This window comes from Nesoenas mayeri (assembly GCF_963082525.1).
Source record: "Nesoenas mayeri genome assembly, chromosome: 1".
Lineage (NCBI taxonomy): Eukaryota > Metazoa > Chordata > Aves > Columbiformes > Columbidae > Nesoenas > Nesoenas mayeri.
In genome coordinates this window covers 178,093,784-178,111,047 of record NC_137541.1, presented here as the reverse complement: position 1 = coordinate 178,111,047, position 17,264 = coordinate 178,093,784, and the positions used below count along the sequence as shown (strand labels likewise).

The 17,264-nt window shown below is 34.7% G+C and overlaps 1 protein-coding gene across 1 annotated transcript in view; it reads left to right on the top strand.

Moving 5' to 3' along the window:
• PCDH17 (protocadherin 17) overlaps positions 1 to 15,229 on the top strand; it is a gene marked incomplete at its 3' end in the record, with an annotated part of 91,227 nt that extends 75,998 nt beyond the window's left edge. Inside the window, exon 4 of the mRNA XM_080363185.1 lies at positions 14,547 to 15,229. Within this exon, the coding sequence (XP_080219311.1) occupies positions 14,547 to 15,229 (683 nt within the window). The remainder of the gene's footprint in view (positions 1 to 14,546) is intronic.
• Positions 15,230 to 17,264: the final 2,035 nt, after the last annotated feature.

The window sequence follows — 17,264 nt, the reverse complement described above, 5'->3', positions numbered from 1 at the left end:
TATATCATGGGAACATATGATAATGCAGATGCACTCTACAGGATTATTGTCATTGTTTTTCCACTTGATTATGTTTAAAGAAAAAATAACGGCTAAATGAGTGTGTCAGCTTTTCCGAGGACTGTGACTGGTATTTTATGAACAACGTTATTGACAGTTTGGAGATCCTTATTTATCATCCTAGTTTGACTCTAGAATTATAAAAAAACCAATTTAACTGATACCAATTTAACATTTTTGAATTTAAAAGTACAAACCAAATTTAAACTGAGAATTTACTTAAAGAAGGAATATTTGGGTTTATTTTGAAAGCCGCAGACTTAATGAATAGAAGAGCTAGGTCTTACTCAACCTTTAAAATAAGAATTTTGAGATCAGAATTATTTCTGAGAATGGAATCAGTGACTGTCGGGAATTCCAGCTATGCTGCTCTCTATCAATATTTTTTTTTTTTTTTTTGTCCTTGGAAAGGAAAGATGTGACACTCTATGATTTAATTTCAGACATCTCAGAAATAAATTAAAGTCTGACTCCAAAATCCAAGGCTAGCAATTCTGTGTTCTCAGGTCAGGCAGGTAGGCATGAAAAATCTGGTACATTAATAAGTGCTGTGATTTGTGAAGCTCCCTTCATTTTATTTTCCTAGTTAAGCAAAAGCTAAATGTATGCTTTTTGTATTTGCAGAAGATCTGTAGGTCTGAACACATGTAGATGAAAAGGAAAATTGGAATTTAGCATCTTTGCAAGGTACACAGTACTTTGCTGTGTTTACCATTGTGAGCCAACAGAGCCTGAGATGCAAAAGCAAGGTATGGCTGGACAGAAAAGTTGGCAAGAAGGACGTTGGCTGTCATCCACCTCTGACTCGAAATTCCAACAGGAGCTAAGATGATGTTCTCGTTACATCTAGTGTGCCAGTTTGCTCTGTAGACAAAATATAGTTGAGCAGATGATCTGGATTTCTCTTGCTAAGTGTCTAGGAAAAAAAATATTAGTTATTATTAATTTTAAAAAGGCAAAACAAACAAAAAAAACAAACAAAGGAAAACAAAACAACAACAAAACCCCGCTTCACACTGTGTCAAACATCTTACTTGTGTAAAGGTGCTGGCACCTATACATTAGCAAAGCCACTCCCTGCTACAGTTCTGACCAGAACTTATTTGAAGCCAGACCTGCAGCTCCAAGAAGGGAGTGGATCAGCTACAATTTGCCTCTGTGAAGAGCAGCAGATCCCAATATGTTCCTTTGGGCATTCAAAATGCAGCACTTTGACACAAATTTTAATTGTGTAAAAAAAGTAGTAGATTGTCATAAGCATGGTAGCTCAGTTTAGGGGAGAAAGTAAGTTGCTTTATTTTTGCAAGAAAAGTAGCTCGGTGGAAAAATATGAGGAATCTTGATCTCACCAAATACTGAATAAATATTCTGTGGAAATCTCAGCAGTTATATGTGCACATAATCACTAAGTTATTATTTTGCAAGGAGACAATTCTACCAATAGGAAGAAAATGTGCATTATGAGCACATCTTGGAAAAGGGTACTGACTTACACACCTCTATCCAATCTACATTACTTTAGGGAATATTGGGTCCTTAGACTCAAAACAGACAATTTGCTGAGTGCTGAAGAGCTTACGACAACTAATAAGAAAAGCCAGACTGATGGGTATATATCACTAGCACAGAGCTAACTTCAGGACATCAGCTCCGTGTACATTTGGTGAAGATGGTTTAGTTTTGAGTAGTCCTGCAAGGAGCAAGGAATTAGAGTTAATGATCCTTATGGGTGGGTCTCTTTCAACTTGAGACATTCTATGATTCGAAGATAGGAAGGCCCATCTGGGAAGTGTTTTAGATCCGGAGCCTATCACCAGCATACTGAATGGCTGTTTAAATCCATCCATCACATTGCCTCTAGAGACAGCAGAAGAATTCTAGCCTAATTTTAGTTGCCAGAAATTAGATTATATGGCAATCTCTGTTTCTTGAAGGAGATTATTCTCTCTCTTATAGTTGCAATTATGCATCTGATGAAATTAATATTCAGCATCTGAGCCTACTTCCTGTTTGTTTGTATTTTTTTTTTCAGTCCCTTGATTGACAAGAACTCTCCCTTAAACAACAGAGTATATGGAAGCTCTCTCTATTTTGCTTCCATGTTGTGGGACAGTAAAGCTTAAACAGGAGGGCTGAAAAAGCTATGACCTGTCTTCATGCTTACTATGATTCAGTGTACATGGTAGGAGGATATCAGGCACTTCAGAAGACCTCAGCTCTAGGAATACCTTTTCCCTGAATCCTAAATAGACTTACAGTTGCCCTAGGAAAGACTACAATTTACAGCCTTGCTTAAAGAACTAAATTTTAGTCAAAGAAACATCTTGTATATATTTCATTTTTGCTATCATGAATGATGTCAGATGTCAAATCACCAGCATTTTTTTAATCTTACTTTGCAGGAAGCACTCATTTACGTGTGTTTTCCCAATTAGAAGCATTTTTTTCACTTTGCTGAGGGGGTTTGAGATGAACATTGACACAAAAGTTAAAATAACTTCAAAAGACCTTCAGTTTAGTATTAGTTCTATGCAGCTACCTCCATCTTTTAGAGTATTACTGTTCTGCGTGGTCTGTCTAGCCAAAGAAAAGGATTTGACATGCTCTTTGATCTTTTCAAAATATATTGCAATCTGAAATCAAGTGCTTTGCCTGAGTCTTGGCTTTGCTGGCAGCAGTGAGTTGAATAATATACTAACATGTACAGCCCTCCTAATATCACCTGAAAAAAGAAAAAGACACATCTTCAGAATTGGTTCAGCTATGTCTGGCAAATGATTACATGCTCTGAAGTGCAATGTGGATAAAAGAGTGAGGATCAACAATCAAAAAAGAAAAAAAAAAAGACAATAAATGGGAAAAAAAGAATTCCAGCTAAAACAACCTTATTTGATTAAGAGACTGTACAAAGTGCCAAATGTCATGCTAAGAAAAGAGCAGCATCTCTGTTTAAAGTTATTCAGAAGGCAGAGCTAAAATATTTTGCTGATAGCCATAGTGCAGAGCTCTTTGCATATCTTGCCAATAACGCAAAAATAATTCTACAAAATCACATATATCCTTTCATTTATTTCTTTTGCGTTAACCATCCAGGTTAGAGGGTTTTTATGTAGTAATACTGGGGACAATTAAGTCTGTTTAACACAGAGACAGATGCCAGATGTATGCATGTAACAGCTACAGAGGAAGCATATGCATAGTATCAACTCTACAAATAGCCGGGCTCCCTAGGCACTCGACAGTTTTGAAGCTAAGGGAGGGAATGTTTTTATGTTATAACATTTTCCCTTGGTGGCAGCAAATTAGCTGCCTTGTATCCATCTTCAATTGGCACTGCAGAGAGTCACTTGAGAGCTTACAAATAAGTTTAGAGCTCTGCTAAACTGTTTCTTAGATACCTGAGAAATGGGATACATAACATGCATGTGGTGTAACAGGCAGACTTGAAAAACAAAAAAATTGATTTTTTTTTTTTTTTCCCCATAAGACAAGTTTTTCTTACCTTAATTCCTTACAGAATTTGTTCAAGATCAGACTGCTTTCAGATATGGTTCTTCACACACAATTTCTGTCTCCTTGGGAATTAAAGCAATTCTTTTTCTTAAAAACAAAGCAAAGTTACGTTTTTATTAGGAAACTCAGAAGCCATTTTTTAAAAACCATGCAGTAGATTTTTGGACTTAGTTTTCTCTGCTTCCTATTATCTCTGATACTAACAATTCAAGCCAATAATAGCTGTACTGATCTCTTGCCTTTTCTTTCCAATAGAATAAAAAGGCTGGGGGAGCAGGAACCCACTAAAAGCAAGTCATGGTCGAAAGAATATATAAACCTGTAAATTAAGTAAATATTAAAGTGATAAGTTCCAGGAAGTGAAAAGGTCTCTTTAAACACCCCAAGTTGATCATGATCTATGTCTATAACAGGTTTCACTGCATTTTATGGCATGTATGACCCACTTCTAGGGGTGTAGTATCTTCATCATCTCTACAAAGATTTTCTTAAAGGAAACCAATCAATTGACACTGACTGACATATTCTGAATCCTTCAGCAGCTTTAAAGGTAACAGCTGCATCTTTTACTTGTTTTCATAGAATGACAGAATCATAGGATGGGTTGAGTTGGAAGAGACCTTAAAGATCATCTAGTTCCAAACCCCTTGCCATAGGCAGGGGCACTTTCTACTGGACCAGGTTGTTCAAAGCCCCGTCTAGCCTGGCCTTGAAAGAACCTTCGACAGAACCATGTTTAACTTATGCCTCATTGTTGGCTTTCTAGGAAAATCCTTTCTGCTCAGATAAGTAAACTGAAGGCAGAGTTAAGAGATATTACCCTGATTGCATCTGACTTGGTGCTGATGTTTGTAACTAGCTTTTAAGTCTATTTCCAGTATTAAAATACATTTTTTTATAAGAATGTGGCTCAGACAAGTGGTTGCTAGAGACCAGAAAAATAGCTTCTAACAGTTAGCCACCTTAAAAGTGAAGATACTAGTGAAAACAATGAACACATAATGACAACATCTTTGGAAATAGTTCCCAAATTATCAATTTTTTTCATAAAGATATGTTTTGTCAAATCACAGTACTGCAACATCAATGCAGAAGTTAAAGCTATAAAAAATGCAAAGATGACAAGCAAAAAGATGATTCTCAGTTGAGCATTTCAGCTGCTGCTGCCAAAAAAAGAAAAGTTACTAACAGGAGAGATTTTCTTTATTATTGTTAATATCTATAATCCCCTCCATCCTTAATATATAAGAAAGAGACCTGGAGCTTAAGGTTATTGATGAAGAATCTGGGCAAAGGGAGATGTCAATGTTCTGAAGTCATCTTCAGTAAGTGGCTTTCAGAAATTCATTTACAGTTCATGGAGAACCTGAAAATATGGTATTTAATCTGTGTAAATGTACAATTCTTTTTGCCAAACTAGTTATATTTAGAGAGTCAGATTTCAAAAAGACATTCTGAATTATTCGTTCTGATTGGTCTAATTGGAGCACTATCCTGGCAGAAAGCTAAGTAGAATGGCATTTTGAAACTCAAATTCCTAAGAGTATAGGGTGCTTCATAAATTGGCGTAAGGATAATCCTATTCCACAAATCTCTTTTGAGAGTGATAATAAAACACAACATCAGCAATCCACTAAACAATAGTCTGGAGCACCATCTAATTAAAAAAAATAATGAATATGCTACTTATCATAGCATAGGGGAGACTTTATATGAAACTCTTAAACAATTTCTTTTTTCCTAAGATATTTCTGTATCTGTATGTCTGAGAGTTCCTTAAGATGACTGGACAATTTAAGGGTTTCTCTGAGAGCACTATCATGAAAAGTTTTCTTCCTCCTGTTCTATAGGATGCATTGTACCTCCCAGAAAGTCCAAAATATATGACCTGTATACAACAACAACCTTTTGAAGCAGAGAATGATACCCAGTAGGCTTTTCCATCTATCAGTGTAAAACAGACATGGTCTCATTATGTCTGGTAAAGGAGATTTTGAATGTAAATCCAGGCATACTGGCAGGAATGTGGAAGAAACTACTCTCATTCACCAAATTGGACAGATTTTGAAAGGTTCATCATCCATATAGCCTTTAGATATTTTTTGTGAGACCTTGTCAAGGAAAACAGATCGCATTTGAAAAGCTTTTCTGTTTTGGACAAAATCACGTTCCTACACAGAACCTGACAGACTTCCATACATGAGAATCTACCTATAATCAGGATGTAAACAGAGACATCAGAAGGACATGGAAAAAGATTTCTTCAAAAGCATGTCACATCTCCCTTCTCAGTGGTACTCTCATCACTCAATGTCTGTAACAAGTTGTCATATCTAAATCTGAGACAAGCTTACAAAGTGAAAGGCTTGGTGCCTTCTAATTAAAGATTTGTATACTGAGATAATTGGCAACCTGTGAGGAAGGCTCAGTGGTGTAATATATGGCTAATTGTTGGTGTCTTGATGGTGTGACAGATGGGGAGAGCTTCTTTAAATTATGGAGCTTTTATATTGGTATTTTCAGGAAATGTCAACAGCATGATTACATTTTCATTAATGTCTTTCCTTCCCATTCATTGCTTTTGTTAGTCATAATCACTTGTTACTTCTTGTCTCTAACTGTACAATATATTAATATTTGTATAGGATGCTGCACAATGGGTCTGGTTAATGGCTAGATTCCTAAACATTATTACAATAAAATATACAGTGTTAGTATTTACTAAATATTACAAATTATATATGGAAATTATTGCTATTATAATTCTGACTAGAATTAAAGTCAGTAAAAAAATAACATGAATAACTTGCGAATTCTGCAAATGATTATGCAAATTCTGCAAAAGGTTACACAAATTCAACTAGGTTTCAAATTTGAGTCATTGCATTTTTAGGTGCCAGTAGTGAAACAACCCCACTGTAAAATTTGTAGAACTGCCTTCATCAAGAGTAGGAAAACGTGTTATATTAAAAATGTTCTTTCTATCAGATCTACAAGCCTATTCTGTTCTGTTAATTACTGCAGTTTTGTTTTTCTTCTTTTCCAGGAAGCAGCTTTTGGGCTCTGCAACAAAGATTTACTGTTTTAAACTATGAATATGTCAGATTACTAAAGTTTCCCTGTAGCTTCTCAGCTAAGTGCAGGGCTGGCATAGCTAGCCCTTGTACTTTCCCTCGCTGCACCCCTGGGCTAGGAAGAGATCATAAAGATGCGATGGGGAAAAGGCCAATATATCTTTTCATGACTGTCATATGGTCTTTTTACTGCAAATTGGAGTAGGTGCCAGTCTGACTTACGGGCAAATGTTGGAAACCAAAACTGAGCATCTATTTCAGCCTTTTCTCTTTCTCCACTGATAGGAAGAAATGAGACACCCTTTTTACTAGTCAGACATTTTCAACTCACTGCCAGCTATAAACTTTTGTGTTTGTTCCTTTGAGGATCATAGTGAAAAAATTTCAAGGTTTGTGAGCTGTGCCTGGGCCACAGACAGAAATTGTTTTTCTGCTGTGGAAGTTTTGACATTGTTGTGAAATTTTGGAAGCAGAGCCTATCCCTGTCTGTGACTCACAGGTCTGATTTGCCTCCAGAACAGCAAAGCAGAGGCCAAAGACCCATTGTTGGGATCTGTGGACCAGCCCGCTGTGAGGATGGAAAATTTTCAGGTAACAAAAATGTTTTCTTGCTCTTATGCTGTCTTTAAATAAAAATATGTGATTGCCATGAAGTTGTAGACATGAATTTAAAGCATATTTCCATAAGAAAAATGTTAAATATTCTGTAGTGCTGCATGTAATCCTGCAATATTCCTCTAATATTTATGTTTTGGGACAAATGTGAACTAGAATTATTAATAAATATGTAGACCTAGCAGCTTTTTATTGTTTTTGAAGTGGTTTATGACATGTTAATATATTAAAAAAAATATTTTCTTTATCCCGTGTCCAGAAAACAAGCAAACAAACAAAAAAACACAAACAAAACCCCAGAAACCAAAGAGGATTATAAACCTGAGCAGCTTGAAGTTGTAATCTGGAATCACAGAATAGTTCAGGTTTGAAAAGACCTTTAAGACCATCAAGTCCAACCATTAACCTAAGACTGTCAGGTCCATCACTAAAACATGTCCCTAAGCACCTTAACTACCTTTTAAAGACCTACAAGGAAGGTGACTCAACTGTTCAACCACTTCCCTGAGCAGCCTATTCCAATGCTTGACAACTCTTCTGGTGAAGAAATTTTTCCTAATATCCAATCTAAACCTCCTTTATAAGGAAGAGATCACAAGATCCAAGAGATTTTAAAAAGTGCAGTACATTCTCATTTTACTGCCAGTCATCTTACTAATCTGAGCTACCTAATTGCTTTGCCTAACTGAAAGGTGCCTTTAAACAGACAAGCCAATACAAATAATCAGATTGGAGACAGCTCTGTTTAATAACAGCAAGCATGTGTATAGAAGTATTTGTTTACCTCTGCTCATTTATGTCAAAATCAATTGTAATTAAACAGGAATCCAACCACAGAAGTAGTACTTTAACTGATTGTTCTCATCAGAAGTGCCATATAGGCCCAGTGTTCAGGACATGTCAAAGCAGCCCATTATTTTTCTCCTGCAATAAATACCTACTTAGAGTATTTTCAGTTCTTTAATAAAGACTATTGCCTATCTTAAATAAGAAAGACACCATTTCATATGAACTCTGGGAGGTCTTTCTGGTCATATTACAGGAATTACTGAAGTTCCGAAAGGCAGAAGTATTTATATTCTCTATTAGATATTAAATGCCATTTATTGTCCATCTGTTTACATGTATGTACAGAAAATACAGATCTTTCATATCTACTCAAGGTAGATATGTAAAACATACCTTATTTTACTAGTCTATTGCAATTACTGATTTTGGTTGATTTGTTTGTTTGTTTGTTTTTACAGGGTGTATCTGTGGTTAGACCAGAGAAATATAAGCTACAGAGAATTCTACACCTTGTTTCATTATTGAGTGAATTCTAAGTGGAAATATTTTCAATAATGAACACAAATTCACAACATCAAGGGTGAAATGAATCTATCTGTTAGGGAAGTCAGTGAAAATCCATCCATGCATTCAAAGGCAGATTTTTTTTCTTTGTAGTGTGAAACAATGGTCAGAAAACATGTGCATTACTGTTCATTCTGTTATGTAATGAAGAATAGAGCATTTCAAGAGTGAAGGTAGATAGTATTAGCAGTGTGAAACTGCAAGCTTCAAAAGAAGATGACATATATTTCAAAATGGGTCTTCCAGTGTATTTTTCATTTTGAGTTGTTAGTGGAAAACCATTCCAGTCATCTGAGTCAGACAGTGAGTCATGCCTGACAATCAATGATTTTTTTTTGTCTTTTATATTCATAGAGGTAAAAACAAAACCAAAACAAAACCAAACAAAAAACAAATAAAAAAAAGTCAATTAGAAGAAAGGGTTTATGCAATAATAAAAACTAGACATCACCTGTTGAAAGAGAAAAAAAATAAATATCTGAAAGACAGGTTATCATATCCTGGGACAATAAAAAAATGACAAAAGCTACTGACATTTAAAAATATTCAGTGCTATTCATATACTTATCTAGCCACATTCTTATTTAACCTTCACCAATGAACATATGGTAACACAAAGCTACTATTTTTTTAAATATTCTGTGAGTAAAACATTCTTAGATGAGAATGTACTTGAATGCCCATTTACCAGATTAAATCTTATAAATTATAATGATCCAAAATCCGTCTGCCTTGTTTAACTTCAAATATAATTTAATAATAACATTTGCAAGTTTTGGGAGGAATATGATTGTCTAGGTCTAGGTCTAGGTATATGTTCAGACTTTGGTATAGAAGAAACTAGACTTTAAATACATGTGTGCATGCATGTATTTACATACATATATATAAATGCATATATGTATATATATATGTTTAAGGTCTGATTTCCCCTGTGCAGAAGCCTGGACATTTACTATTTCATTATATGAAGTACTTTGATGAAGAGCACATTGCTCATCAACTTATAAACACCATATATGAAATATTTCTTGAAAATGATTGCATGTTGATATTTTATGTACGTGTGTTGTTTACTGTTTATTGTTTTCTGCTTTGTGCGTGCATGGGTAATTCATATAATTGCTTTAAATAATTAAGGTCCAATTAAATTAGAAAGAAATATTGTATTTAATAACTCAGCTTGGCTACATTGAGTCACCGTTTTAAACAAAAAAAAATTCTTGAGTTTCTTCTTTGTTATCATTATGCAGATTTCATATAATTAGTGAGTCAAACTAAGATATTTCAGTTTTAGCCATTGAGAGAAACCAGCTATCTAAGCATTAATTAATTAACTTTATAGTGCAATATATTTAGGGCAAAATCAGTACCCTTATTTAATTCTGTTCAAAATATTTATGAGGAAAGCATAGGAAATTAAAGATAGCACAATAAAGATATCTTTTGTTTTAAGTTTGCTACAGAAAGCAAATGTTGAATGTGAGTTCTCTAATAATGTAAAATAAAATATGTAAGATACAACTTATATTGCATCAAAATAGAGACCTTGAGTTGCATTTTATGTGCTGCCAGCATAACTTTCATCCTACATCATCCTAAATTTCTATCCACTATACATTTCCTATCTAGGTGACTTGTTTCCACATAGCTTGTTTCCTTTTCTTTCTATGGCTGATAATTTAGCAGTTCTATTTTAGTTTATGTTCTTCCCTAATGCATAAAGCACTTCTGACTGTTTACCCTTAAAGCTCCAGAGAGTTAGTGAAACCTCTAGGCTGCTTCTGTTTATTGTACACACTTGCACTGTTAAGGGTTTATTTTCAACAGGAGGGAGACAAGCATAGAGATAAAGACCAGTGGTGCATATCACTGTACCAGCACATCTTGCTGTACAGCAAAATGTATGACCTATTTTACATATATATATTTATATATTTACCTTTAAATTGATTCTATTTTCTCATATATACTAATTTGGCCCTTGGTGCTTATAGTTTCTGCTGCTAGTACAAAAGTGCCCGTTCGATTTTCTTGACTGTCTGCTAGCTGTAGCAGTCAAAATTACAGGCTAATGGTGAGACAAGCAGCTTACAATATATAATAATCAATACTCAAAATCAATTTCCTATGATGTGACAGTAGAGAGTGAAGTGAAAAGACACGGATTTTCAGGACTGAAGCACCAAAGCTCATGTGATGCAGGTGGTTTTCACTTCAAGGTCATTCAGTATTTGTTTCTTCCTCTTTTTCTGGCTTCATATTTAATTCAGTCACTTCTAGGATGCCCAGCGAGCAGAAATGGAAAGTTAGTCAATACTGTGAGTATGAATGCCAGTATAAAACATGCTTTAGCAAATGCAGGAAATGAGAATGGGAAGGAAGCTATAGCATGCAATATATATAACGTATATATGCTGTGTGATATATTTCTCTTTTACTTAAGAGACTGCCAACCAAACTTTGTATTTTTCTTGGCAGTAATGAATAATGTAAATACTGTGTAAGAGTTGTCCTCATACCCAGTGTATGTGTACACACATACATAAAACCAAAGAACTTAAAATCTTAGAACATAACTTAGTTCTAACAAAATTGACTTAATCAGTCTTGAAAATCTCAAAGCACAGGTTTTGCACAGTACTAAATACCTGGTGTAGTTAACTTATTTCCAGTGACTGAGAACTTCTTTGATCATTACTTTCCATCTAAAGTGAGTTCTTTACAATCTCAGTTTCGGGAATAATTTTATTTTATTTTTTTTTTTTTAAACAAATACAGTTCAGTCAAGTTTTAGAGTAAAAGACAATATCAGAATAGAATTTCCTGATATATATATATATATGTCATGTGCATATATATGTTGTAAATGTAGATAGCAGAGAATCATATATAAATATATGAACATTTTTTAATATATTTTAATATAGCATGGCACAGAACTATTACCTGAAAAAGAGGAAAAGCTTCCCTTCTCAGATGATCTTTTTGTGGTTTAATGAATAGGCTGTAATGTATTGAAATCTTCCCAGTTGCATTCACTCGTGGTGTCCCAGTACACTATCAGCTTTTGACACATTAAATATGGTTAGAATTTTATAGGAAGTGCTTTTTTTTTTTTTTTTTACAGATGATTAATTGTTTAGGGAAACCTTTAAAAGTGCAAGAAAACAGCATTGCCATGAATTCCATATAAGAGAAAAATAATTTTAGACATGGTTAAACAAAATTCTAAATAAAACACCCTGTATTTCTCCTTACTCTGTAGGTCAAGTTTTAAAACTAAAGGTTGAGCTTTCCAGACGTCCACACTGTAGGATTAGGAGGAAGAGAAAAATACCATAATTAATAAATAGAAAGCATTTGAAAAAAACAGAAGTTCTAGAATTAACAATGAAAGAGCTGCACTTGGGGCATTTTTTTTGTTTAATTATGTCTATTGGATTTTTGTGATAAAGCGTAATCAAACCTGGCTAGTATTAACTATTGCCCATCCCCTGGAAACTTAAAACCTTCCTCTCCAATGCTGTTGCCCAAATGCCTTTTAATATATTTTTATTTGGTTTGTTTTGTAGAGTTTTATGTTTTCCTTTCTTTGAGAGGGAGAAAGAGTAGCTGTTTCACATGCCTGTTTTAAGCAGCAGCTGTTTGATGTAATATCTGGAAAACTAGACGCAGAGAAATTTAGTGGAGGTAAACTAATGGGTGGAATTAGCTATATTGCAACATCTTTTATTTGTATGGCTCCCTTTTCATTAAACAACTGTCACCACACATTTTATGTCTGTGATGCAAACAAATGTCACCTCATTCAAGTGACGTAAAATAAAGCGCTGCAAACTTAAGCGTCCTCTTTATATCCTTCCCAGTTTTGTCACTGTCTCACAGTTCCAGGGTTGAGGTTATCTTTTATTCTTGCTTTTCATTATGATAATTCTAATTTTTCTTGTACAATAAAACCAGCATGCACCTTAGATTTCATTAGAGGTCATAGAATCCTAGAATGGTTTGGGTTGGAAGAAACCTTGAAACATCATCTAGTCCAAGCCCCCTGCCACAGGCAGGAATATCTTTCACTAGATCAGGTTGCTTAAAGCCCCATCCAACCTGACTTTGAAATCTCCCAATGATGGGTCATCCATAACTTCTTTGGGAAACCTCTTCTAGTGTCTCACCACCCTCATATTAAAGATTTTCTTCCTCACCAGGCTTAAATTTGAAACTATTCAAGAAAGAGAGCATGTAACCAGAATGACACTTTTTCACAGAACTGTATCATTAACAAGTATCACTTTTGGGTAAATTATCTCACCCTGATTTAACTGATCATTGTGACATAGCACAATTCTATTTAAATTTAATTCACATTTATTAATGTATTTTTTGGCAATGTGGACAGTCAAAGCTGTTTGCACTATTGGATTCTCATAGATCACCTTCAGCGTTTCTCCTGTGTCAGATTTCTGCAGTACAACGGTCCGTGAATCTAGTGACAATACTAAAAGTTTACTAGGAATTTATTTTCTAATCTAGAAAGATGATAATCACTTAGTTTTTCCATGTCTTTGGATAAACAAGTTTGTTTTACTTTTCTGAAGCGCTGTTGTGCAGGTCTCTGTGTGTGTGTTTCATCCTTACATGTAAAGGTATACCCAGGAATTCTGCGCATTTTTAAAATACTAAGTTAATACAATAAAATGAATATTTGAACCCATCTGCCTATTTTGTGAAAAAAAAAAAAAATACTTAATAGTTAAAGACCAGTGTATAGCTGATTGAAACCTGGAGATGATAAAAGGATTTATTCTATTAGCATTGACTGTAGAGTACTGAGGAGAAGAAAAGAAAATAAAGCAACTTAGATCAGAGTTATGCTTTTTCTAAAAAACAGATTCAAGGGCTATTTCTGGAATTTTCCTTATCCTTGGCAATGGGTTAGAGTCATATGTACAGTTGAAAAATGGTAAATGGTAGCCTAAACATATTCTATTAGTGTAAAGTGACAGACAAGTTAAGGTTTTCTAAAGAACAAAGTTTTATTTATGTCTCTGAATTGTGGAACAGAAAGTAGCAAAATTCATGTTCTAAAAATGCAGTGAACAAAAAAAATCTTATTTAACCATACTCTTTGAAATAAATAAGAATATAAAAACACTATCTAAAAACATCAGTTCAAATAGTGTGTCACGTTATGTCATCCTTCCAAATTGTGTGTATTGAGCAAATTCATTTTCACTTACTTGCACCAAAACAAAAAAGGGGAAAACTGATTGCGTGATCCATACTCATGTCTTATAAAATTGCAATACGCACTTTTTGACAAGCTTATATTTAATGCATACTGATGGAAAATTCTAGTTCTCTGTTCTCAGCAGGAAAAGTAGGGGTTTTAAGAAAACCTTTTTATTTTGTGACTGTCAAAAAACATAACAATTATAGACAAAATAGAGGTGACAAAAATGAAAAGCCAGCTTGCTGATTTTTATGAAGTGTTTGTATTTCCAGAAAGGCAGTCATTGCTCAGTTATTTGACTTGAAAAATTAATCCTGATAATGCCTTTTGAGTTCCTTAAGTACTGTTCACTCTTCTCTAGCGTGAATTTTACAGAACAAAGCCTAACAGATTTCTACAGCAGATTAGTTTACAGATGAAGCTCAATTCCACTGAGAATGATTCTCTAGTGACTCCTTTATATTTCCATTGGGCTGTGTGAATGCTTTAATACCCAGAGAACAAAGTTAAATAAATCTATTGTCTCAACTAGCAGGTTTATGCAATCTTTCTGAAATATTTTAATTATAACTTCTTCTTTTTTTCTGTAATTAAGAAACCAGAAGTCAAGTAAGCCCATCACATGTTGATCATAGCCTATCCATTAAATAAATCCACTTATAATTATAGTTTTTTTCTCTTTCTTCTTTGTTTTACAGAGCAAGAAGAATGTGTTAACTGCACAGATGAATGCAGAGTGCTTGGTCATTCTGACAGGTGTTGGATGCCACAGTTCCCTGCAGCCAGTCAGGCTGAGAATGCAGATTATCGCACAAATCTCTTTGTACCCACAGTTGAAGCTAACGTTGAGACTGAGACATACGAAACTGTAAATCCTACTGGGAAAAAGACTTTTTGTACATTTGGGAAAGACAAAAGAGAGCACACTATTCTCATTGCCAATGTCAAACCTTACTTAAAAGCCAAACGTGCCCTGAGTCCTCTGCTTCAGGAGGTTCCCTCAGCATCGAGCAGCCCAACCAAGACATGCATTGAGCCTTGCACCTCAACAAAAGGACCACTGGATGGTTGTGAAGTGAAATCAGGAGCCTTGGCTGAACCAAGCAGCCAGTACTTGTCAACTGACAGTCAGTATCTATCGCCTAGTAAACAGTCAAAAGACGCTCCCTTCATTGCAACAGATCAGATGGCTAGGGCCTTTGCAGATGCGCATTCCCGAGTGAGCCGAGACTCGAGTGAAATGGACTCTGTTCTGGAGCAGTTAGACCGTTCAGCCCGGGATCTAGGCAGGGAGTCGGTGGATGCTGAGGAAGTTGTAAGAGAAATAGACAAGCTCTTGCAGGACTGTCGGGGAAGTGACCCTGTGGCCGTCAGAAAGTGAGGGGGAAAATAAAGACAGGCTGGCAGTTACATTCCTCTTCTGCTGATTAAAAGTAAATAAATAAATCAATCCCCTGTTTGTAACAGATTTACAGGAATGAAGGAAGACCAATGCTGCTTTAAGGCTTTTAGTGAACATCTGAAGTGCCCACAAGTATGTTCTTTTCACTGCTCTTTCTTTTTGACAGATAACACTGGTTTCATTTTGACCAAACTTTCATTAAGACAGAGTCAAGTACACTAAAAACAAAACAAAAGAAGGAAAGACGGTGCCATTTTGACAATCTGATAGGAAGGTGGGAGAAAGGTGGAATGGAATACGTCTGATACTTAAAGACTGTCCTCAATAGCTGATGCTGACTTTACTGTTTACGTATAAACCCCAAGAAAAACAGGGTTGAATAATTCTGATCTGTGGTGAGTTTCCAGCAGTCACCACAGACTTCTATTGAAAGTCCTAAAAAGAGTTCTTATAGTAGTCCAAGAGACACCAAACATTAACATTCATTTGTGGTAAACATTTCTGTACAAAGCTACCTGCCACAAATATGGGAAAAAAAAAAAAAAAAAAAAAAAAAAAAGAAAGAACATGAAAATAGCAACAAAAATACCATTCCAGATCATTATTCAACAAGACATATCCTGATCATTCGTAGAACACTTCATATCATGTTAAGGTTAAATGTAAAATGATATAGTCCATCTTGTCCTGCACACATATGAACTAATTCACTTGATAAAAAGAAAAGATGATTTTAATATCTATTTAGCATTTTAGTGTCCAACAAAACTATAAATAGTTAGTGATAAGTTTAAAAAAAAATGAAGTAAAATAAAGTTTGAAAAAAAATGTTACCTTTAAGGGTAATACACAAAAGAAATTAACATTATTAACACTTTTTTATTCATTTGTGGACACTAAAATAGCTCAGGAAAGTGAAAATGTCTTAGACATTCACACAAATCACATGATCATTTAAATGTGCAAATGTAAGAAGATTCAGTGTGTTTACATCAAATGACATATTTTTATTGATTTATTGCAGATTCAGTGCATATGAGCCAAATTGTTGAGTGTATAAGAGCTATATTGTGTATTTTATTAAATTAATATATAGTTGTGTTGCAAAAATATTTGGGCTTATATTGTAAATGGCAAGTGTTGCCTCAGTAGCTGTCGAACTCTATGAGTTTTGTTTTTTCCTGCTTCCTTTTCCCCATGGATTGTGGGAAGCAGCGCCTCAGAGCAAAGTCTCTTGTTAAATGTATGGTCTACGAAGTACTGCAGTACATAATCTGTTCAAAATGTGTTTGAGTGAGCTGATGGAGCTAACTGAATGGCCTACAAATACATCCATCAGTCATGGTTATGTGCAAGTCCTTGTAGAAGCTTATATTGCAAACCCATGTTTAATAACAAAAATTACACTCGAACTAACATTTGGAACCTCCTTGTTTTTTTCCAAACATATACAGCCAGCCTGTTTAATGTAGGATATTTGACTGACTTCTTAAGAGATGCCACCATTTTCAAAGTTTTTCTATTAAGTTCAAAGAGCTGAAAAAATATGCCACTGCTAAGGTGGCATGGACAGTATTTTATTTGATTCTTGAGAATGTGCAATTGCTTACTGTAGTTCTAGATATATACTGCTTATATTTTAGGGGGACATTTTTAGTTTGGTTTTCATTTGTTCTGAAAAGTATTCAAAGAATAAGTTGGGATATAATTTCTACTTTTTAAATTTTTTCTAAGGGTGTCTTTATGCATTTGAAAAATTAAAAATTGACTTCAGATGGAAGTTAAAAAAACAATCCACAGTCAAAATGAACTTGCACAGAACAAGAAGAGACAGAAGAATAAAATCTTTAGCTCAGGATTTGTCCCTTATATGCTTCAGATACTCTGTTTGAAATACCACTGTGACACATTGTTTAAAAATGGTGCATTTGGTTTATTAAATTTAATCTTTACCATACAAACATATATAAAAGTGGTTGGCAATCTTAAATCCCACAAAGCCGTAGTTTTCACC